General features: G+C 35.8%; 1 protein-coding gene across 1 annotated transcript in view; it reads right to left on the bottom strand.

The window, feature by feature from the left end:
* The window catches only part of LOC134212117 (uncharacterized), a 259,280-nt gene that overhangs the window by 164,462 nt on the left and 68,936 nt on the right, over positions 1–25,882 (bottom strand). The window contains exon 8 of the mRNA XM_062689667.1: positions 11,688–11,827. Coding sequence (XP_062545651.1) covers positions 11,688–11,827 — 140 coding nt within the window. The remainder of the gene's footprint in view (positions 1–11,687; positions 11,828–25,882) is intronic.

Here is a 25,882-nt window from a genome sequence, read left to right as displayed (position 1 = left end):
ACCTTGGATCCTTGCTAACGGCTGATAACAATGTTAGCCTATTTCACGACTAACGCATTTCACGAAGGCGCATCATCTGTGGAAGTCGGGCCTACTACGGGCTACAGAAGAAACTGCGGTCAAAAAAGATTCGTCACCGCACCAAATGTGTCATGTACAAGCACTAATAAGACCGGTTGTCCTCTACGGACATGAAACATGGACAATGCTCGAGGAGGACTTGCAAGCACTCGGAGTATTCGAGAGACGGATGCTTAGGACCATCTTTGGTGGTGTGCAAGAAGAAGGTGTTTGGCGGCGAAGAATGAACCACGAGCTCGCTCAACTCTACGGCGAACCCAATATCCAGAAGGCAGCCAAAGCTGGAAGGATACGATGGGCAGGGCAAGAATTCCGAACATCAACCCTGCAAAGATGGTGTTCACTTCCGATCCGGCAGATACGAGACGGCGTGGAGCGCAGCGAGCGGGGTGGGCAAACCAGGTGCAAAACGACTTGGTGAGCGTGGGGCGCATTCGAGAATGGAGAGATGCGGCCTCGAACCGTGTATTGTGGCGTCAAATTTTTGATTCAGTGTTATCTGTTTAGATGTAAACTAAATAAATTAATGAATCCTTGATCACAATAGTACAGTTGTATTGAAGTCGTTTACAGACTACAGACACTACAGACATTATAATATTAGTACCAGAGCTTTAAGGACAAGCATCACAGAATCCAAAACTAATACGACTCACGTTTTCAATACACACCACTCAATATGGTGGCAGCGGATAATTTTTGTTTTTATTATTTCAGCTTTGCTCCGTCCCAGCATGCGTGGAATAATGAAAATAACAGTTGTGCGATGCTTTCATATTGAGTGGTGTGTCCTTGAAAACGCGAGTGGTGTGTCCTTGAATTTTGTTTTGGATTCCGAGATGCTTGTCCTTAAATAATCGAATATTGTTTTATGAAGCCCTTCGGCCTTCTTTCTTTCTCACCAGCATATTTGTATTCGGCGTCAGTGTTCGGAATGAATACGGTACTATGCTTCTTCTTCTTCTTATGGCATTACATCCCCACACTGGGCCAGAGCCGCCTCGCAGCTTAGTATTCATTTAGCACTTCCACAGTTATTAATTGCGAGGTTTCTAAGCCAATTTACCATTTTTGCATTCGTATATCATGAGGCTAACACCATGATACTTTTATGCCCAGGGAAGTCGAGACAATTTCCAATCCGAAAATTGCCTAGACCGGCACCGGGAATCGAACCCAGCCACCCTCAGCATGGTCTTGCTTTGTAGCCGCGCGTCTTACCGCACGGCTAAGGAGGGCCCACACGGTACTATGGGGCCATCCAGAAACCACGTGGTCATATTTTTAAAGATTTTCAACCCCCCTCCCCCCATGTGGTTTATCGTGGTCAAGTATCAAAAATCATGTCAAGAAACAAAATGTCCTAAGACATGATATTACGGAGTTTTGAAACGACCCGAGATACGATATCGACTGAAATGAAAACTCAGCCTAAACATTTTTTTAAAAAATCCATAACAATTAGGAAATTTCCAATAAAGAAATCATGGTATTAGCAATATAAAAATATTAAATTTTCTACAAATAATGCAAAATTTCCATAAACAATTAAGAATTTTCCACAAAACAAAAATAAATTAATACTTTTAAAACTAAAAACTGCAAACATAAAAGAAGAATTTTCCATAAAGAAATCAAAATGTTCCACAGAAAAAATACAAACATTCCATAAATAAATCAATAAATATAATTAGGGGAACAGACGGCTTTGGCAGGTTTTGTTCTATTATTGGCAGGGGGGTTTTTGTCGACCGAATTTTATGAAATTTGGCCACAATATTCTTTGATATGCAAAGAATGTTTGGGCCAAATTTGAGCATAATCAGTCATAAAAAACCCCCCTTTCAATAATACAGTCGCCTCTCCACATCTCGATATTCAAGGGACCATCGAGATAAGGAGAGATCGAGGAATGGAAGTAAAATTGAAATGGGCACTAGATTGAAAAATGCTCGTTGCTATGAAAAACGACAACAAAACAAGTGTCATCTCTTGTTGTTCATGTGTTTGTTATTGTCCAAAAATGGTCTAGTAGTCTAGAAATACGAATATATCGACATAGGGAGAGAGAATCCTGAACAAAATATGACCAGAACACATCGAGATAGAGAGATATCGAGATAGGGAGGTTATCGAGATATAGAATGCCCAAGTGTATGTAGATTGAAGGGACCGAGAAAACCATCGACATAGGGAGAGATATCGAGATGTAGAACATCGAGATGTGGAGAGTCGACTGTAGAACAAAACCTGCCAAAGCCGTCATTACCCCTATATATATAATTAGAAAAAAATAATTACAAAGTTTTTAACAAAATAAATATTTTTTTTACCAAAAATTAAAACCTTTCCACGAAAAAATCAATAAAGAGCATTGAAAAAAAAGAAAATTTTCTATTAAAGAATATAAAAAAGCAATAAAATTTAGCATTTTTCCATAGATTACCCCTTCTTTAAAAGCGTTTGAAGTTCATAGAAAATTTTATCAATTTGATTGCTTTTCTTTCTTATTTTCTTATTTTTTTATTGCTCTTTTTTGATGTGAAAGAAACCCGGCATTGCCCAGGTGTTGCAAATGTCACAATGAACTATTTGCAGCACCGTACTCTAGATCAATTTCCGTGCGTTTGTTTTGTTTTTCGCAACAGCTGAACAAAATTATATTTAAATGATTTCCCCGTTCAATTCATCAACTTTTTGTAGGGTAAAAGACCCAATAGTGGAGGAACTAAGAATGTTCCACCACTGTTTTTTCGCTTACACCACATCTATATTTTATGTCACTTACCTTAAGTACTTATCCAAAAGCTCATCAATTATATTTTAAACGGAACGTATTCCAAACGCTGCAGAAACCATTATTGTTACCTAAAATGATAACTCCAATTATTGGTGCAGTGTTCCATTAGTTGCGGTATTTTTTAATTTGTGTTCCTATAGTTACGAATCCCATTGTTTTCTTATGGGACTCGCAACTATTGGAACACTACCGCAACTATTGGTGCAAAGCCGAGAAAAAGATATGGTAATTTAGTGACTTTTTACCGATTTGAAGGGATTTTTTTATCTGTTTTCTTTTATTTCGAGTAATGACAGGTCAACGAATTGATAGACAATATGGGTTGCTGCGTTAAATACGTAAATTTTGTTAAAATAACACTACCGCAACTATAGGAACACCCACGACTATCGGATCTCTTGCCCTATATACAAACCTTGCGGATCCCAAAACGAATCGATTAGGGAAAAATCTTGCAAATCGGTCAACCCGTTCGCGAGTTAAATCGTCAGGAAGGAAATCTCAACTCATTTTTATTATATAGAGATTATGTGGAGAAAAAAATATTTATTTTGTGAAAAATTTTGTAATTGTTTATTGCTAATATTGATTTATTCATGAAAATTTTGTATTTTTTTCGTGGAACATTTTGATTTCTTTATGGAAAATTCTTATTTCACAATTGCAATTTTGGTTTAACAAATGCTAATTTATAATTAATGAAAAAAAAATCGGAATTTACGCTGGAAATGTTTTATTTTTTTTATTAACAATTTGTAGCAAAATTTCCAAGCAAAATTTTTCAGAGAGAATTGTTCAAAAATCATTCGGAATGCCAGCACTTTATCAGCACTATTATATGAAGTAATGTCAAAGTTTTTACAGGAAATTTCTTTACTGAATATCCACAAGAAATTCTTTTGAAGTTTTTTTTCTTAAGATTTTTTCTTGGATTATTGTAAAAACATGAACATTTTTCAAAATTGTAGCTGCAGTCCGCTGATGCAAAAGTATCGGCGGCTTGATGCCAAAATCTATCTGCGGCGGTGGCGTGGCGCAGCGGATTTTTTTTTTAAATATTTTCCCATTTTTCCTTCCCAATTTTTTTTTGTGGAAATTGAGACTGAATCGCAACCTGTTTTTTCGGTTTTTTTAAAATAGGCTAAGGCTAAGATGGTCAAATAACGCCGATATGCATCGGCGTTGTGACCGACGCTGCGTTACCGGCTACGTGGGCATCCGGTCCTAAGATGCGCTTTGCGTTTAATGATTTGCATTTTTACACCGCTAATGTTATTCACCAAAAGCTTTTCGTATAAAAAAAGACCACGTGGTTCGAGAGCAACACCACCCCCTCCCCCCATGTGGCTTATCGTGGTCATTTTCCAAACCCCCCTCCCCCCATATATGACCACGTGGTTTCTGGACGGCCCCAAATCTGCTTTATATGATTAAAATAAATGTGATTACTTTATAGTTTTTTAATATTGCCCATGAAAATAAGTTAGAAAAGGGTGAAACGGGCCAATTGCCGAAGTCTGTCCAACACGAAACCATCACTTTTCGATTCTACGCATTTTTTACGTTCGGCAAAGCAATTTTTCAGAGCTTTTATGTAGCGGTGTCATTTGTGGTTCCTTTTCCCATGTTTTGCGATATTGGTGATGAAACCAAGCATGCACTACAACATGATTCATGAAACATGGCCAATTTATGCTTGTTGACGCATATTTTAGTATTTCACTATTCAGAGTGTCGACTCAAATTTGAAAATAAAATTCCATGACTTTCCCTGACTTTTCAGACATTTCTCGAAAAATTCTAGGTATGAAAAATGTTTTTTCAATTCATAGAAGCATGTGGAAATTCCTGCACGCGTGAATCCTTGAAGTCCTGCGAGTTCCTAAATTACTGGAAACCTAATCACTCCTAAAAGCAGTACATTAAGGAATTTTAGGAAATCGTAGGTAATTGTGTTCGTTCACAAACATTCGTAGAACTCCTGAAAGGTTATCATAATTGGGTTTCATAAGTGGGCTTCGTGGCCGTGTGGTTGGCGAGGTCAATCGTCTAAACGCATGTGCTAGGGAGTGTGGGTTCGATTCCCGCCCCGGTAAGGAGGAAACTTTTCGTGATCGAAAAATTCTCCACTGGTCCACTGGGTGTTATGTGTCCTGTCCGTTGTCTCATGCTAGGTGTTAAGTGTTCAGTCTGTACGACCTCTGGTCGAAGACGGTGTTCCTGTCTTTTTGCCTTTCTCGTATACTAAGTATACGGTAAAGGCTATATGATCGCTCCAAAACCAAACTTTTGATAGAAGGCTCGGAGACCCATAGTGTTATATACCAATCGACTCAGTTCGACGAATTGAGGTGATGTCTGTATGTGTGTATGTATGTGTGTGTATGTGTGTGTACAAAACTGTGAGACACACTTTTTGGTACTTAGCATTGTCCAATTCGCTCGCAAGTTACAATCGACGCGGATTGTTGTCTAGTTGTTTCGTATTGAAAATTTGTTTGATCGGCCCTTGCGTTCCACTGCTACTGACGGACTTCTTCAAATCGTTTTTATGTGAAATCGAAATTTGTGTGAAATCTTGCATCATTTGACACGACTTTTGAACTCTTTCCAAAGAATCAAAGAAGCTTCTAGAAATCCTTTAAATTCCCTTAAAATTATCAATGTTCTGAAAACTCATATATTAATATGTACATTATGTGGAAGATATTGATTTAAAAAAATGTATTGGAGGTAACCACTTTCCCTTCGATGGGACTCAAACCCACGACCCTCAGTACGCTAGACTGGTGCTTTAACCAACTAAGCTACGAAGGACCTCCGTCGGCCTTCGCAACCTAGCGGCTACTGAATGAGCTCGAGATTCGCAAATTGGACGCATAGTCAAATCACTCGCAATCCATTTGTCAAGCCAACACTTCCACATGTGTATAGTACTCGTGCCTACGCAATGCGGTCGGGTCTGGGCTTGACGACCGACAATAGTTTAATGTTAATAATTAATGGTAGTTTACGCTAAAAATACTTTAGACGATTTCTAAAAAAATCGCCTTGCGCCTTTAAGGGTTAAGCTTTTAAAATAGAAATCGGAAAAACTAATCCGCATGATCCTCGAGGATCTCAAACTTAGTCTATCCAAAGATTGTGTACGGGTTGAATTGATGATTTATATCAAAATTTGTTTTTTTTTAGAATTTTTAAGAAATTGTATCATGGCGGGGTAAAATGGACACGTTCTGGTGTAAGTAATATGGACCATATAAAGGACCTTTTTTTCAACGAAATTTTTCATTAAAGAGTTTGTATTGTTTACCTCCGAAAACACCAAGCATTCATTAAAATTCGATTTTCCGAGTTTTGTTAAGAAAAATTGCATTTTTTGTGATTTTTGTAACATGCTTTTTAGTAAAAACATTGTAAGTTACCAATATATCAATTCTAATCAAACATTTTTATTTCCAGAGGCTCATTTTAGAGATTCTTAGTATATGCATACAATTCATCAACTAAATTCACTGTTTTAAGAATAATTTCATATCACGTCCGTTTTACGCGCATACTTTTAAAACGAGATTTTTTCATTGTCAAAAAAATCACAAAATCCGATTGTTTCGGAGAAAAGTTTTCCATTTTTGCAAGTAAGTGGAAAAAATATCCAAACTTTTTTGCAATCTACTACAAATGACACGAAGGCTTCGCCCTTTGGCTGAGAGGCCCGTGTCATCTGCAAACAAAGGTTTTTGACACCCTGGTGGTAAATCAAGGTCAGCAGAAGTAAAAATGGTATACAATATGGGCCCCAGTATGCTGCCTTGGGGAACACCAGCTCTTACAGGTAATCTATCAGATTTCGAATTCTGATAGTTAACCTGCAGTGAGCGATCTGATAAATAATTTTTCATCAGTTTAATAATGTACAGAGGAAAATTAAAATTCATCATTTTAACAATCAAACCTTCATGCCAAAAACTGTCAAATGCTTTCTCTACATCAAGAAGAGCAACTCCAGTCGAATATCCTTCATATTTGTTGAGTTGAATTAAATTCGCAACTCTTAATAACTGATGAGTGGTTGAATGCTAAAACCAAATTGCTATAAATTAATATAAACCATCATTCTATTAAAAAAAACAAACAGTTTGCTTATTGACGAAAACAAACTGATTGGGCGGTAACTAGAAGCCTCAACTGGATTTTTGTCCAGCTTCAAATTTGGAAAAACTTTGACGTTTTTTCATATATCTGGGAAGTATGCCAATTGAAAACATTTGGTAAAATAAATTAACCAAAAAGGATAAAGAGCTCTCAGGAAGTTTTTTTATAAGTAGGGGGAATGACGGCTTTGGCAGGTTTTGTTCTATTATTGGCAGGGGGGTTTTCTATTACTGATTTTTCTCAAATTTGGCCTAAACATTCTTTGCATATCAAAGAATATTGTGGCCAAATTTCATAAAATTCGGTCGACAAAAACCCCCCTGCCAATAATAGAATAAAACCTGCCAAAGCCGTCTGTTCCCCTATATAGAAAATACCATCATCACCCGGGGCTTTCATGTTTTAAAATTTACTAGTAATAGACCTCACTCTATTCAAATTAGTTCCTAACAAAGGGTCATAAACATTCTCTTTACTGAGATGCCTTTGAAGCTCCGTGAAACCTGATTATTAATTGGACTAGTGAGACCTAAACTAAAATCCTGGGCACTCTCAAACTGCTCAGCAAGTCTTTAAACCTTTTCGCCATTTGTTTATAAAATTTTAATACCGTATTTTAACGCTAGAATGGAGTTTTTTTTTAAAGAATTTTCGTCTATTTCCAAAAAAGTTTCAAACTGGGATCCAACTTTGAGATATTATCCTCAAAGTTGGTATTTCTCAATGAGTTACTAATTGGCCAAATTGGCCACTAATTGGCCAAACAGCTGACATGAATCCGTTAAAACTAAATCAATTGTCGAAGGACTTCGACCGAAAAAAACAATTGGTTCATTGGGATATTGATTAGTATAATATCCCGCAGAACAATCGTCAAATAAAATTTTACCGTTGGAATTGCTTTGAGCATTATTCCTTGGACGGTGTTTGGCATTGAAATCATCAATTATGAAATTGTTTGATTTGTTGCGAGTTAGAATTTGAAGATCAGCTCTCAACAAGTTCCTTTGCTGCCCATTGCACTGGAAAGTCAAGTAGCAATAAAAGAGCATTGTCCAAATTTTGTTTCAACAGAAACTCCCAAGGTTTCAAAAATGTTGGTTTCGAAAGAAGAATTTAATTTATGTTTGATACGTGTATTAATGACAATGGCGACCTCACCACAGGCTTAACAGCGACGATCATTTCTGTAGATGAAATAATTTGGATCTCTTTTGATGAAGAGTTCAGGTTTTAAATAAGTTTCAGTTAAAGCTTGATCCACTTAGAATTTGGCCGCACGAAATTAGACACTTCTTTGCCGAAAAAGTTCATAAAAAGGTGGGTCAGGTTTTATTATACAGGGAATTTAATAAACTTTGAAGGAAAAAATATCGAAAAATGATTCATTGGCATTTCGGATGAGTTCTCGGTCCTTTCTCTCAATACCACTCGTTATTTTTTGCACAGTAGAACGGTCAACTTAATTTGTTATTTTTTCACACCACTTCTCCATATAAGATGGTTTTCTGATTGTTTTGCACCATTTCTCAAGTTTCCCTATGATAATTGCCTAATATTTTTCGTTGGGACGAAAATTTGGGCATTTTGGTGGGTTGATATTTTTTTCAATAACGTCATTATCATTCGGTTCATACCATTCCATTACATCCCGTCTGTAATGGCAACTTTTTAAGTCAGGCCAAAGCAGCAACACCGGACAGTCGTGTGATTGAATGGATGGCAAAAATTGCTTCTGAAGACACTCCTCCTTGTATATTTGCCCATCTATGGTCGCTCCAGTGATGAAAACTTTAGTATTCTTTCCGCAACTGCAGATGCTTTGACATACCATCAATCTTGCCTGCATATACATATTTGAAATTTCCTGGGGCATTTCCCTTCCGATTGGCAAGGTAAAACTTGTGTCCCGGGAATTGAAAGTCAATTTTAATATTAATTTCATTGCTCATCAAAATACATCAATTGTAATTCGTCGGAACTTGCTCGCCCAGCATTCTTGCGCGATGTTTGGCAACCAGGTTCTGTTTCAGGGTCCTGTTGGAACACCTACTGACATCATACGACTTGAAACCTTCACGCTGACAGATTATTTGAGCGAACCTGTTCGCTAAATCACGCAAGGAAATCCCAAACTGGTTCCGAACTACTCTGCAGACTTTTACTTGTAGTTTCTGGTCGTATGTTTCACTTCTACGATTGTTTTGTTCTACGCGATCCAGCAATAGTGTTTCCCGATAATGTTTTACAGTTTTTACAGTCAATTTCGCTATTTTTATATACTTTGAAATCATTCCTCCTGACCATGTTGGATTTCCAAAGCGAATTTGCAAAATTTGTTCCCATCTCTCGCGTTCCATTTTCGATAACTTTTGAACGCAAGCATCAATACTGATGAAACTTTCAAACAAACCTTCCGCAACGATGTGATGTATTTTACTTCTCAATACGGCCATCAGATGCACCGCAGTAATTGGAAAGAAACGGCCAAATACTAAGTGGATCGAATGGTAATGTGTACATTATAAACTGTTAGGAAGTTGAATAATTCACCTTCCTTACCCTTTAAAGAACGGGCATTCCAATTTAAAACTTCAAAAAAAAAATTGAGTTTATTAAAACGAAGTCCAATAACAATTTTTTGAGTAAATTTGATGCCGACCTGAACAGCTTCAGTTTTGGTATTTGCTTTGAACATTGTATCAATCGTGCAAAAAAACATCATCAATTGAAAATTTAGGACATTTGGAATGAGATGCCAAATATGTCCTCAATCTAATCGCTAGAAACCGAGATTTTGGTCCTCAAACATGACCATTGTGTATAAAAATCAGCGAATGCCTTATAATTATTTTCAGGAGTACATCAGTAAAGAAACCGGAGGCATCCGCCGGCTTCCTAGTTTGGTCGAATTCAATTCGTAACAATCAGTAACTGATGAGCGGTTACATGCCCATGGCGAAAACCAAATTGCTCATCAGCCAAAAATTAATTCTCATCAATATGAGACATCATTCACTTTAAAATAATCTTTCCAAACAGTTTACTTATTGAAGAATAACAATAACTAGAAGCCTCAGCTGGATTTTGTCCAGCTTGTACATTGGAACAACCCTGGCATAAATCTGGGAAGTATGCCAAGTGGAAACATTTGTTAAATAAATTAACCAAAAAGGATAAAGGAAGTTTTTTTTAATAAGTATGTAGAAATTTCCATCATCACCCGGAACTTTAAAATTTTTAGTTTTTATTTTTAGTGATAGATCTTATTTCATCCAAATTAGTTCCGAACCAATTCTTTTGCTGCCCAATGCATTGGAAAGTAGTTTGGCAGCTATTAAGGCGAATTTCCCTAAAGTTGTTACAACGTTTTCATAATTTTCTCAACTGCACGACCATGGTAACTATATTAAACAAAAGATATGAAATTTTTATCAAAAATCCGTTTTTTATTGAAGTTATTTATAGCCTTCCGGTACAAATGAGTTAATCAGAACGCTTCAAAAGAATAGCTGATAATCTATTGAGTAAAATATAATTGTTTAACTTTCAACAACAAACATTATCATAAGCATGCTTGAGTAGCTCTATCAGAGGCAACTAGTCGTAAACCACCAGTTTGTTTTTCAAGCAAGCACCATCCCATTAAAAAAATTAAATCCACCATTGTCCATCCAAATAGTAGACCTTCCTCAACGTTCACGCTATTTCCGATCTACCGGAACACACCCAGCAAGCAAGACCGAATCACCACCGTCATGCATAGTTTATTGATTTATAAAAACAAAAGTCAAGCAAACCACCTCCCGCAAACCGCACCGATGCATAATTCACCAAGAAAGTACATAAGTCAAAATTAAATATTCAATAAATAACGCATAAAATATACAAAATACCCCGCCGCGAAACGGTCTCGTATCGCTCGAGACATTATTCCGGTGGAGCTGAAGCCGCTGAACGCAGTGGACAATGCCACCGTCCGTCGTCACCATGTTCCAGGGGACGGCTTAGCCTAAAAGCTTTAGCCTTGAACTCGCACGGGTCGTCCGTCGTTTTGGCGTAGACAGAGAAATTTATATACCAAAACCGACCATCAAGCTCCATCCGATACACAGATGAGCGGGTTTGCAAAAATTCCACGGAACCCAAAAAAGGCAGCAATATTCAGTTCATCGTGAACTCTGGTTTACATACGGAAAGGTGTCCCGAGTAGTTGTAGTACCCAGTCGTTCTGAATTGCCCGTTTAATAGCACCATTTGTTATCGTAGCATGAAGTAACCGGAACGTATGTATGGGTTTGAATGATTATGGGATGAAAATGCATTTTGTAAGCAACCCCAACGACATGGAATTTATGTTTCTTCGTACGACACAAGTCACTTCATACCATCATGTAGTAGGTATGCTGATTTCGGCAGCACACCACTGCAGCATATATCTATGCTATGCGAAGTAGTATGCGGTTGGATGTGTTGAATGCGAGTATCTCGTGTAGAGCATTAAGAACGACCAACACATCAATCGAAAATCTGTTGCATGGCAAAGACCGTCGTATTTTCTCACAATAACGGGAATGTATGTGCGCCGCGGAGGAAATCAGAAAGGGAAGCCAAATGTGCAACATAGATTGCGCTCGCTCACGCAACTTACCTTATGAGATCCGGAAGGCGTTCCACAACCTTTGGGTGTGTCTGCTTGAGTGAGTTTGTCGGCGACAGCGCCACGGTGCACGCCAGTATGAGCTCGGTGGATAGCTCTACCGGGTACAAAGGACACTTCTCCTCCGGTGTCTGTCGGGAAAAAAACAAAGGAAAAGAACTACGTTAATAACTCATTCAGTTTAAAAGTTAGATCGAAAATTCTTTCGAAAGGCGAACAGAGGCTTCTATACCTAGGGATCTGAGACAAAAAAAAGTCCTCTCTCAGACTGGGGCAAAAGCGATTATGAGACTAAACCTGCTGGAGTTGTCATCGTTCATGTGTACGTTCAGAAACCACCGTCGTTGACGAGTATGCCTTTTGATATTGATTTTCGATTTCTGGGCTATTTATGCCGTAAAGTTTTCCCCCTCGTGGAAACCAACTTCCCTGAAACAATGGCGTAGGTGAAAACTCATCCCTTGTATCGAGTCCCACTTGTCAGCACTTATCACTGTTGCGCTCTGTTGTACATAATCTTATACGCCGTCAACTGTGCCTGCCTAGTAGGTATGTGCCGCCACAGAAATACATAAGAGTCGGGGGAAAAACTGGCAATCCAGAATCAAAGTAGAAAAATTGAAACGACACAACAGTTGCTGGCATATTTATGTAGAGGAGGATGGTCAAAATTGTGCTCCATTTGGTCTAAAAATTAAATAGGAAAAAAATACGCGACGTATAATTCAAACACACCACGAATTTGATTGGTTAAGAAGAATATAATTTTGTAAGTTATATCTCTCGATTGATTTTGCATTATAACATTGACATGAATACTATATTCTACAACTTATCTCAATACTTATTTATTTAGGTTAATTTAAACAAACATGAGCTGTAAAAGCAGCACAAAATGTATAAGTCGGATATTGAATAATGTATAAACATTCAAGAATAACATCCTTTATCTTTACTAAAGTTGGGCGCGTCGAGATTGAACCGTTCATGTGAAAATATTATACCAAGTATTCAACAAATAGTTTAATACTGTGGTTAATATTGACTGGTGCGTTTGAAATCACATTCCCCTATAGGCTACCACTTCTATAACCGCACGCAAAGGCACGCTACATTGTTCAACTCGTACCTACTTGATTGCGACACAACTTTAAGGTCGGATTTTTGTAACATTAAAGTGCGCTGATATATTTGTCATTCCATACCAAGTGACCGAACCACTCGCAATCGATTACCACCGACTTGAATCAAATTTTATGGATTTGTTTATCTTCCGAATATATGTAAAAATACCTTTTTGCCTTTCGCGTATACTAAGTATACGTAAAGGCTATAGGATCACTCCAAAACCGAACTTTTGATAGAAGGCTCGGAAACCCATAGTGTTATATACCAATCGACTCAGCTCGACGAATTGAGGTGATGTCTGTATGTGTGTATGTATGTATGTATGTGTGTGTGTACAAAAAAATGTGAGACACACTTTTTTGTACTTAGCCTTATCCGATTTGCTTGCAACAGGTTGCATCCGACGCGGAATCCTTCCTAATTTTGAAAATTGGCCTAATCGGCCATTGCGTTCCGGAGTTATAATAAAAACATTGATTTTGTCCCCATTTTTCCCAAGGGTTCCCCCCTGGGAAAAAAATTTCAAAAACTATTTTTTTTTTTTCAAGAACTGCTGCAATGCATTCAAATAAACGCAAATAAATGTGAATTTATGGAAATAACTGAATCTATCTCCCTAAACTGAAATTTTGACCTCTCTTATGTGCTTTTCTTGTTACTATTACGTATTTTCTTGTTTTATAATACACGAGAAAGACACCATCACCACTAGGTGGATTATTCTGAGTTTTTTTTTATTATTCGACAATTCCCCGGCAAATGGAAACACCCCCCGATGACGATTTGTGAAAACCATATTTCCGAATGACTCATACCTCGGAATAACTTTATATGCAACTTGAAAAGAATTTAAGTTTTTTAGGAAAAATATCGATTTTGAGCAGAAGTACTGCCAATGATGTTTTTTGCGTTTAAAATTGTATTTTTTTATCAAAAATATATTTATTTGAAAAATAACACCAGCATCGTGTTCTCTAGAAAATTCTGCATACAGAAGTTACTATCGGCCTATCTCGAGATATAGAGTATTGAATGTTATATGATCCATATGAAACTTATCAATTATTAGATTGTTAGATTTTAGGTAAGCATAACCTTTGCCCTCTTTATTTAAATGTTTATAGAATTACCGACATTGGCGGGGAGGAGGGGAAAAAAGCTTTTTCGCCAGTGATTGATTTTTGCACATCGATAAGCCGCCATTATAGAGCGTGGAAAGCTGGATATGCTTTTTCAAATTTTATTTTCCATAAATCATTTTATTTTTGTAGGATAAGATTACATTCTGGATTATTAATTAATATATCAAGTTCAGAAATAAGATGGTTTGAATAAATAAATTACGCATTCCTGTTCTATTAGGTTGCCAACTGCAGTCATGTTTAAAAGAAGTTGGAACAATTTTCGACCACAAATAAACAGAAATTATAGGCGACAACTGCTTCCATACAGCTATAATTCACCCGAGACTTGAATGCACGAATGCACGGCTGATAAAAGATCAAACGATGATTCTTTTGGAAACCTTCCCAAATCAGATATTGGAAATTTGAGTCAATTGAATATTATTTAAGTACGTTGCAAAACTCTGAAATTCATTTCTGGATTTTTGGTGGCCCAAAAGACTGATTTTCCAAATTCAATAATTCGGCCCCAACCCAATACCTTTAAGTCAAAGAACAGACTGATTTGAATTATCAATGAATATGAAACACCTAATGCCTTGGAAAGGCAAAATGCGTGAACGGTACCCGTTATTTCTTGTCGAAATCACATTCCTTGATAGGCACTCAGAGATGATTAGGGTGACCATATGGTATCCTAAAGGAGGGCATGTCCTACTTTTTTATTAAAAATAAGATGTCCTCCTTTTGCGCTAAAATGTCCTCCTTTTAAGATATTTTGAGAAAACAGTTGCACGAGTAACCTGTTTTGAAGAAATTCTAGTTTAATATTATTAAATTAATGAACAACATTCCCAAGCAGCACAAATCATACCCGAGTAGACGAAAATAGCTCATTAATATCAATGTGCCATTAGTTTGTTCTTATCCAAAGCATATCTTGATGTTCAAATGATATTTCGGTGCAAATTTTTGATATTGTTGCCTGTTCTTTTATCTCTTATATCAATCACCATATCCACCATATCAAAAGATATTTTAGTTACTAGATAAAGATTGTCGCTGTCGTCGCTGTCCGGAACATTTTTTGCTGGCAAGGATAGGGGAGCTAAATGTTAAAGAAGGAAAATCCATACGATTTGACAGTAGAGATGGGCGAAAGCTCACGAGCCGTTCATTTGGGCCGGTTCGCGAAAAAGAGCGAACGAACCACGACTCTATAATTTTGAGCCGCGGCTCTCAAATGAACGGTCGCTGTTATTTGGCTCAAAAAATAACGATAGCTAGTTTCGTTCAGTCGTTCAATTTTGGTGTCCAAGGAAGCATCGCATCTTGAGAATCTTGTTTACGGATTTTTTTCGTAGTCGGAAATCCTGCCCATTTTGAAAACATGGGTGGCTAACTTAACTGACCGTTTATTTAAGAGCATCATTTACCCAACATTTGGGATCCATGATCTGATTGTTTGACATCTGTAACTGTAGCTAGAAAATATTAACGTGCAAGTGAGATTGGTATTTTTTGCTTGTGCTAAAGTAGAGACAATGCTTTAATGCTTTTTTGTACGTTGAGGAAGTATTATACCTCGGGTTAATTTTCCGGAACAGATTTGACTCCCATGTCTAAATACAGGCCGGAATTTAGATTTTCTGTGTCGGACCCCTAACAAAATCCTTCATCCTGCCGTTTTGAAAATATGGGAAATACAATCCAAGAGCAAGATTCCCGTGGTGCGATACTACATTCAAGGTAGACCTCGGGAATTTGGTCCGCGGAATTTTTATTTTTTACATATACGATGTTTTCGGGATTTGAGCACACAAAATTAAAATCCTGGTTCCATTTAAAATGCACGGGGACCAAAATCCGGCGAAAAATTTTCCCGAGGTGTAAGGTAGCCTTAAAAAACTGGAGATTTGTAGATAATTCAAAAACTAAAAATAGCGACAATTCTAGAATTGACGTCCTTTGATCACTGCGAATAATTGATGAGTAGCTCAGCAATATTCTAGATTCAAATGATTCATCGATTAATGCAATTATCGAAGTTGACAAGAATTTCGATTAAACTCAAATTTGAATTTGTTAACAAGCACTTAAACATTAATAAAACACAGTTGAATATACAAGATATCATAAAACAGTTTGTTTTATGCTTCATTTGCAAAAACAAAACTTTGTAATGAGTCAATGAGCAGTTCAAATGAGTCGGCTCATTCACGTGAACGCATGGCTCAGAGCGGCTCACTTGATTGAACCATTTTGCCCATCACTATTTGACAGGTATGTACCACACATGTTTCGGACAGCAGAAAAAAGGGAACCGAAGCGACAATCTTTATCTAGTAACTAAAATATCTTTAACCATATCATGTTTTGTTATTCTGTTCATGGCTTCTGCCCGGGTACCAATTTGATTGCAGCAACTCCAATGTGACCAAATTTGGTTGCATACCAGTAACAGAAGCTTCTATACAACAAGTGTGTTACTCGGGTTATAACAGAGATACAACGATGCACATATTTGTTATTTTTGCTTTCTAATCAGAAATGATTTCCTTCAAGTTCTCGAATAAATTCAATGTACATATTGAAAACTAAATCCGTGAGTTACAGTAATACAGGTGTCAAAGATATCAAAAAGAGTCGGAAATGTGAGAAATGGATTAGGAAAAAATGCAAATACTCACTCATTGAATTACCTTTCGAACACGGTACGTTTCTTGAAAATGTGACGCAAAACAACAGCCGCTATGCTATTTCCATTCCATTCTAGGCATAGCAAAGCGGCTATTCTTTGCGTCACATATTCAAGAAACGTACCGTGTTCGAAAGGTCTAAATCCAAACAGTTTTAAATTTCATCAGTTGAGAACATTGCAGACTGGTTATACAGCTGACGAATTTCGCGCCAACCCTTCTATAGGGCTGGCAGCACCATCTCAGATTCGAATGAAACTTGGTGGGCATGAAGATATGGTATTTCTAAGAAACTCTGCATACTTAGTTTTTCAAAAATTGTCAAGAGTAACATTTGATGAGGGCCTAATTTTTTTTCATTGATTTTTTAAAAATCGATGTAACTCTAAAATGACAAGACCTACAAAAAAGTGTTGTATGGCGGACTGTCGTGAAATTCCCTGAAGTTTTTTGGAAAAATATCCAAAAAATAAAAAACCGATTTGTACACTGAAAAAAAAAATAGTTTTCAAAATTAAAATCGATATTACAAAAAAACCTCATCTCAGAAATCGATGATTTTTTTTCTACAGATAGGTTTTCCAATTATCTAACTTTTCTAGGAGTAATGTTGCTGTGACATATTTAAGGAAAAAAAGTTTTTCTAACAAAAGCTTTTTCTGTGTCCATATTGAGTGAAAATTTATCAGCGTGTTTTATGCCTACAGCGCAAAATATACGTTCAGCAGCCTATCATCAACCAACGACACATTTTGAACGTATAAAAATTTGTTTAGGAAGCAATTAAGCATAATCTAACATAATTGTGGACCAACATTTGAAAAGGGTTTATATTTTTTTGACTTTTTGTATCGAAGTAACTTAAAACAATTGAGTTTACAAAAAACAAATAATTGCTTTGAAAACGGGCAATGTTGCCGAAACGAAACTGAAGTGATATTTGATTGTAATAGTGAAAAAGAAGATGTTGCTTTTCCGCAGAGGCTAACCAATGATCGGTGTAATTTAGAAACCGTTATAAAGCCTGTACATGAATTTGTATCGTATTTTATAGAAAAGAATGATAAACTTATAACTCATGACATTATTTGCAAACAGCAATACACTTTTTTGAAAAACAAAAAGAGTACTTTAGGTCAAAGTGAAATAGTGAAATACTTGTACTGTTGGATTTCTCTGAAAATTATTCATCCATTATCCAAAATACTGCTCAGAGTTGGAATAATTCCCAGGCAACAATACATCCATTCGAAGTTTACTTTAAAAGAAACGGTAAATTAGAAAACGTTAGCTTTATTAATCAGAAGTAATGACCCATGACACAAAAGCTGTTCACTTATTCATTGACTTCGTGGCCGTGCGGTTAGCGACGTCAATCGTCTAGACGCATGTGTTGTGGAGTGTGGGTTCGATTCCCGCCCCGGTAAGGAGAAAACTTTTCGTAAAGCGAAAAGCTCTCCACTGGTCCACTGGGTGTTGTGTAAATGTCCTGTCCGTTGTCTCATGCTAGATGTTAAGTGTTCAGTCTGTGCGACCTCTGGTCGAAGACGGTGATTCTGTCTTTATAATTATAATATTTATTTCAAAATTAATTAACTTTTTGAAACAGTCGATAGATTTTAAAAAAAAATACTTTTGTGCCTGGTGGAGCTGCAGCAACATCGCACGGAAAAGGCCCTTGCGAAGCTATTGGTGACACTCTCAAGCAAATGGCAAAACTAGCAAGTCTTGCCAAAGATTACGGAAATACTACTCCTCGGGAGTTGTACGAATGGGCAATTACACAATCAGACAAAAATATCACTAAATTACATTTCTGTTATATCTTGAATGAGCAATACTCAACAATGGCAGAAGAATTTGATGAACTTTTCAAAAAAGCAAAAACTACAACTGCCACACAAAACTTTCATTTTTGGTATATCGCTCATAATAAAATCCTGGCTAAAAAATATTCCAACTCAGATGAAGACCAAAAAGTCTTCAAATTGTTCGAGTAAACTTACAAATTAATGAGTATTCAAGTACACGCAAAAAAATATTGCAGTCGAAACTACCATTCCGAGGGTTATTTTAAGAATACGCACCGACGATTTTCAGCATATAACAAACCCGTTTGATTTTACCATGCGCGCAGTAATAATCTACTGTGGCCCATGCGGAATGTTGTCACATGAACTGAAACACTGGTGAATTTCTCTGGAATCATGGTAAAATTTAGTGAAATTTCATAGTAGTTTTAAAAACAGCGCGTAGTCTACAAAATAGTAGTTAACGGATAGTAACAAATAAAATTAAAGAAAAAAATGAAAAAAATGCTTAAAAGTTCTTATTCTTTGAATGTGTTCACCCGAAATCCCCCTAATGAAATTATCTACCGATCTTCATCGTTTGGAATCAAAATGTTTATCTGATAAAAAAATCGACCTCCATTTTTTTTGCTAAACCAATTTTAATCTTTACATTCATTGATTTATTATCTCGGTGAACGAAACGCTCTTTTATGTTTGAGATTTTACGGTTTAGACAAATTTACAATAGTCCATCAAACATCACAATTTTGTAAATCTGGTCATTTGTGTTTAACATTGATATAAGAAATACGCCCTTTTCAAATGTTGGTCCACATAAATGTTAGATTATGATAAATTGCTTCCTAAACAAATTTTTATACGTCCAAAATGTGTCGTTGGTTTACGATAGGCTACTGAACCTATATTTGGCGCTGTAGGCATAAAACACGCTAATAAATTTTCACTCAATATGGACATGAAAAAAGTTTTTGTTAGAAAAACTTTTTTTCCTTAAATATGTCACAGGAACAGTATTCCCAGAAAAGTTAGATAATTAAAATGCCTATCTGCAGAAAAAATTTCATCGATTTCTGAGATGAGGTTTTTTTGTGATATCGATTTTAATTTTTAAAACTATTTTTTTTCAGTGTAGAAATCGGTTTTTTATTTTTTGGATATTTTTCCAAAAAACTTCAGGGAATTTCACGACAGTCCGCCATACAACACTTTTTGTAGGTCTTGTCATTTTAGAGTTACATCGATTTTTAAAAAATCACTGAACAAAAATTAGGCCCTCATCAAATGTTACTCTGTACAAATTTTGAAAAACTAAGTATGCAGAGTGGCTTAGAAATACCATATCTTTATGCCCACCAAGTTTCATTCGATTCTGAGATGGTGCTGCCAACCGCTGGTCGAGTTGGCGCGAAATTCGTCAGCTATCGGTATCATTCTCATTCACATGCCTTAAATTGTGATTCTATGGTTTACAAAACATCTTGTGTTCGTTCCTAATATTACCTAATGTTCAGTCAGGTATCTATTGCTAAATGTTCAGAATCCGATGAGTTTTCCTTGTTAAAATTCTGTGGAATATCGTCGAAAAAGCCAACATAATTGAAAAATACTTTATGTACACTATGATGAAATGTTACAGCTGGAGATGTAATGTTAATGAAGTAGAATATATAATATTCTTAATCATATGAACATTTGAAAATCAATAGAAGTTTTTTTATGTCCTCCTTTTCGACCAAATGTCCTCCTTTTTCGTCACGATTCGGGTGAATTGTCCTCCTTTGGCCTCCCTAATAAGCCACGGATGTTGAAAATTATCTTATGAAAATCATCGTTGCCTGTGGTATTATTTACAAAAATAAAAAAAACGAATAAATTTTCAATTTTTTTTGGGTGACGAAATCGGGTCGAAACGTGATAAAATCAGCTCGGTGGCATTCCTATCTCACGCGATAGGATTGTTTTGCAGCCAACAATGCACAGTGGGCCACGTCGTGGAATTAGGAGGAAAAAAATATTTTCACCATAATGATAATTTTTTAGGATCAAAGTGTCTTCAGCAAAGTCAAAGCTTATTATTTAAGCTTTATTTTGAAGTTTGTTGCAATAGGGTGGCCCCACTACATTTTGAGATAAAATTTTTAACTTCTATATTTCTAATTTTAGCATTGTACGATGTTCTAGAAAGTTGTTCCTTATTTAATTTTGAGGCACTTTGCTGAAGAAACCATTTTTGTACGTCATTTGTATCATTTGTTATGATAATTTTAAATAATTATGTTAGGGTGACCCTAAAAAATCAATACTTTGATTGTAACTTTTTAGTTTTAATTTTTATCGAATTGACGTCTTCTACAAAGTTTTAGAGCATAAAAAAATGCACGTTTTGGTTACATATCCAAGTAAATTCATTGGTGGATTGCAGAGATATCACTGTTTTTCTTGAAAAAATCCGTTGTTTTCAAATGCTTGTATTTTTGAATGGGGGAAAAAGGGGGATCAATTTTTCCCTTGGTTAGACAGAGGAAGGGCTAAGGATTGCTCTGCATATTTTGATATTGGGGAATTTGAGGGAATTTGAGGTTTTTCCATCATTTGAAAAAATGGCTTTATGTACGAGGAAATCAAAATCATCAGTTCTAGAAGTGTTATAAAACCGAAAATTCCGCCCAATTCGTCAAAAACAAAATGTTTATAGTAACCATAACTTCCTTATATATTTCCAGCGCATCTTCACTCAATATACCGATTGGTGGAATAACATGTTCAATAATATCAACGCTTATAAACGTGACAACTTCACTTTACAGACCGTAATCGTAGGTTGTTTACATCACTCGTTCAATCGATTCTACTTTTAAATCGCTAGGGTGGTACGGAAAATTTGGTTTGTTTAGTGTAATTTTTTATTTTACTTTTATCTATCATTAGGGTGGTTCAAAAATTCGATTTTTCTCCACACCGATCACTCAATTATGTCCCATGTTCTTAGTGTCCTCCGCGAATTTGAGCGAAATTTGATAACAACTGATTTAGCACGAGCCGTTTCAAGTTTGCATGGGAATTAGTATGGGGAAGTGGATTTTTCATCCTACTGATTATGGCGCTTCCCCATACAGCGAAAAAAGAACCCACATGGCCAAAATTTCATTTTGTTTTTGACGAATTGGGCGGAATTTTCGGTTTTATAACACTTCTAGAACTGATGGTTTTGGACTACTGAAAAGGTCGCAGCAAGCATTGCGCGTGGACGCATGCATCTTAAAGTTGCTGTCATTTTTTTTCATTTTATGTTTCCGTTTTTCTTTTGATATGTTTTAGTTAATTTGAAAGTTTGTGTTAAATGTAGTTCGGCAAGTGAAGCAAAAAATAGTAGATTAGTAGTTTCAAGTGGTGCCGGTGAATATTTTTAAGCCATAAGTGTCGTGTGTGATTTGAAAAAAGAAGCCAAATTATATGAAGATCCCGTTACCAAGATAAGTTTTTACCTCTTAATATTTTCATTTTCTTTGCTCAATGAAATGCTTTGTATGAAATGATCAAAAATCCCATATTATTAACACCATAATGGAATACATTAGTTCACGAGATCCAAATTAAAAATATTACTACCTCTGAACTGTTGATCCGATTTTCTGCTTAATTATTACAAGCAGATACAACTCCATTTCCAGATAAAACATATGTATTCTGTTGAAATTTACTTCACAACAAATAAAGTAAATTCCATTTCACGATAAATCAAATTATACTTTAAAAAATTTCATATAGATTGATATAGGTTTGAAATTCACAACTTCTTAAATAATCCAAACTGTTTTCATGGCTTACAGTATTTTTATTTCTTAAGTGTTATCAACCTACAGTTTTATTTTAAAAAAAAGTTGAATACATTTCCTTTGTAAAATTCACCTCATTTTTGTAAAATAAGGTGTTTCAAAAAGATAAGACATGGCGAACATAAAATTGAACGGTTAAGTAGAAAAACTACAACAAAATTTGGTATTGTATATTTTTATAATTCATTCAATAATACAAAATATTGAAGAATTCGGTAACACTGCAAAAATATCGTTGCATATACATACGAGTAATATTGTACGGATTTTTTTGTAGAAAATAGTGTTATTAATATAGGTACAGGCATGGGATTAACTATTTTTTAATGTTATTAAAATATGTGCATGGTGCTGAAGGTGTTTTTTTTTTAGCTGATTTCTTAAAAAGTGTGAAATTAATGAAATTTTGGATGTCATAAAATGGTTTTCGATTCAAAATTAAGTTAGGTGAGCATAATTTTGTTCATGATTCTTGATGTTTGGGTGAGAAATCAATGTATTTCATGTACACATTGCCTTGTTACTGACATGGGAACAGATATAAGAACTGTGTTTGAACAATATTGGGCCATAAGATAACGAACAATATTTAGTGAGTTTGTATGAAATTCCATATTTTGTAATTTTAACGTCTAAAAAGGCGTTTACAATAGATATATGTACAATGGTACATATAGGGAAATTGGCGATCCATAATGAGCTGAGCAACATAACATCGTATGTTCAAGCCCAATCTTCAATCTATGTGTATCATTTAGTTAAAGGTTACCTATTATTGTATATGTTTTACTAATAATTTTGAAATTGCATAACTTTAACGGGGATTTCATTTGCACAAAATGATCCACATTAACGCGTTGGAACTTTACGTAATCATTTTTAAACAACTGAATTATTGTTTGAATCAAGAATTCAATTCAAGCGTAGTGAATAGGTTTTTTGTAATCAGATTTAACCATTCAAAATTATATACTTATCATGAAACCTTATTGCTTATTAGACTATATTTATTAGAACTCAGTGGAATACGTATTGCATTGATTGTGTTTATATTATACATTACATTTCACTGTTCCTACCTATGTGAGCTTTTATTGTAGCGGACTAAACTGGTCAATATAAGTGTGATTCAACACATGCTGTCGATGTACATATTTAACAATTTTGTTATAGGAACCTTGTAGATAAGCTGGATCAGTAAATTAGGTTATATGTTCCCTAGATCGGATTTTCTCGATGATCACCTATGTCAACCGGTAGGTACCGGTATACTATATCGTCTCTCCTACTGAATTTTACTTTCTGCAGCAATCTTCTACTGTTTTGTGCTATTTATAGAGATCAAAATCATTATCATATCAGGGGGGAAGGGGAATTTAATTTCTTTTTGCTCTTTTTTCGTTTCAGAGAGCGAGCAAAGGCGCTTAAACCTAGGCTATTAGCCAGGGCAAGGCTAATACCTTCGCCCCATCCGAGGAAAATCATCGGCAAGGATAATGGAGTGACATAAATTTCTTAGCAAAGTCACTCCCAACGTATTTCCACAAATTTTCTATCATTTGCTTATAATGATACTCCTAAACCACATACCCTACCCACCATCCAATTCCTTGACATCTATGAGGGCGTCGGTGAGTCGCTGGCCTTTCGTTAAGTAGATGTCATATCATCATTTCCTTCCCTTTCCTAGTAACGGAGAAGATGGGCGTGGCCGGCAATGATAGCTTTCATGTTTTATCATTTTGGACCCCCAATTGGATTTCCATTGAATCCCAAATGGAATTCCATAAGCAATTGGGGTAAGAAAGGTAAAGAATATACATGACAACTATCAGTATGCAATCTACGAAATACTCCGTTACAACGCAACAACGCAACGCAACGCAACTTCTAGAACTGATGGTTTTGATTTCCTCGTACATAAAGCCATTTTTTCAAATGATGGAAAAACCTCAAATTCCCTCAAATTCCCCAATACCAAAATATGCAGAGCAATCCTTAGCCCTTCCTCTGTCTAACCCAGGAAAAAATGGATCCCCCTTTTTCCCCCATTCAAAAATACAAGCATTTGAAAACAACGGATTTTTTTCAAGAAAAACAGTGATATCTCTGCAATCCACCAATGAATTTACTTGGTTATGTAACCAAAACGTGCATTTTTTCGATAAAAATTAAAACTAAAAAGTTACAATCAAAATATTGATTTTTTAGGGTCACCCTAACATAATTATTTAAAATTATCATAACAAATGATACAAACGACGTACAAAAATGGTTTCTTCAGCAAAGTGCCTCAAAATTAAATAAGGAACAACTTTTTAGAACATCGTACAATGCTAAAATTAGAAATATAGAAGTTAAAAATTTTATCTCAAAATGTAGTGGGCCACCCTATTGCAACAAACTTTAAAATAAAGCTTAAATAATAAGCTTTGACTTTGCTGAAGACACTTTGATCCTAAAATATTATCATTATGGTGAAAATAGTTTTTTCCTCCTAATTTTACGACGTGGCCCAATGTGCAATGCGCGACCATATCCCACTGACAGTTCTGTATCCGAATGAGAATAAAATCGAGACTGATCTGCGATTTGGGCATAACTTATTTTGTAAACAAACATTGTTTTATCAATTCCGCAAAATGCAAGCGTTTTTCTCCAAAACTATTTCCCTTATCTGATAGAGGAAAGCTTATTCCGTCAGATACATACCGTGTTTTTTCAGGAAATGCTTGCTTACAAAATAAGTTACGCCCAAATCGCGAATCAGTTCCGAAATGTGATGTTTGTAAAAAAAAAGCACATACTATCATATATTTTACAACAAGATGTTACCTACAACAACATGGCGCCGTGCCACGGACCTGGATAAAATCAGGAAACAAGGATGTGACTATTACAGCGATATTGACCGATTTATAAATAAGTACCCAAAACCGAACTAATAAAGGCGCCCACAACCAAAATTTGCAGCATTTTTGTAATGTGATGAAAACAAATTTCGTGCTGAAATTTAGATGGTAATCGTCATTGAAACTCAAGCTAATTGAGCAAAATGTAGTGATGTAACTACTAGCTTTATCTTGGTTTTTCAATACAGTACCCAAATGAGAGTTATAATGATCTTTTGCAATTCCTGATCATAATACCTGGTTTACAGTTCATGTTTGAGTGATAGAACGGCCTACTTTTCCGTGCTTTAATGACCATTAGGGTGCCAATGGAAATGACATTTTCGAATTTCAAAAAACGGCATTGCTCACAAGATTCATAACCCCAAAATATGACCCCATGCATGAAACGTCGGGATCTGATGTCATCTCAAAAAAAAAATTGAAAAAAATCGATTTTTTCTCTTGTAACATTTTTGGCACTTCGAAATGTTTTCAGAAGATGAAAATTTTGTTCATCGAATTTTAACACCGGACGATACGCAAACGTTTTCGTAGCAAAAAATATCCCCCTATGCAAAATTTGAGCTAAATCGGACTTTATTTAGGGATGCTCAAAATTAATCAAATTTTTTTCTCACAAGGGGGAATTTTTTTTTGTTTATTTATGCCAAAGGACTCAAAATCATGAAAG

Source organism: Armigeres subalbatus, chromosome 2 (assembly GCF_024139115.2).
Source record: "Armigeres subalbatus isolate Guangzhou_Male chromosome 2, GZ_Asu_2, whole genome shotgun sequence".
Taxonomy (NCBI): Eukaryota; Metazoa; Arthropoda; class Insecta; order Diptera; family Culicidae; genus Armigeres; species Armigeres subalbatus.
This window is presented reverse-complemented; position numbering and strand designations above follow the sequence as displayed.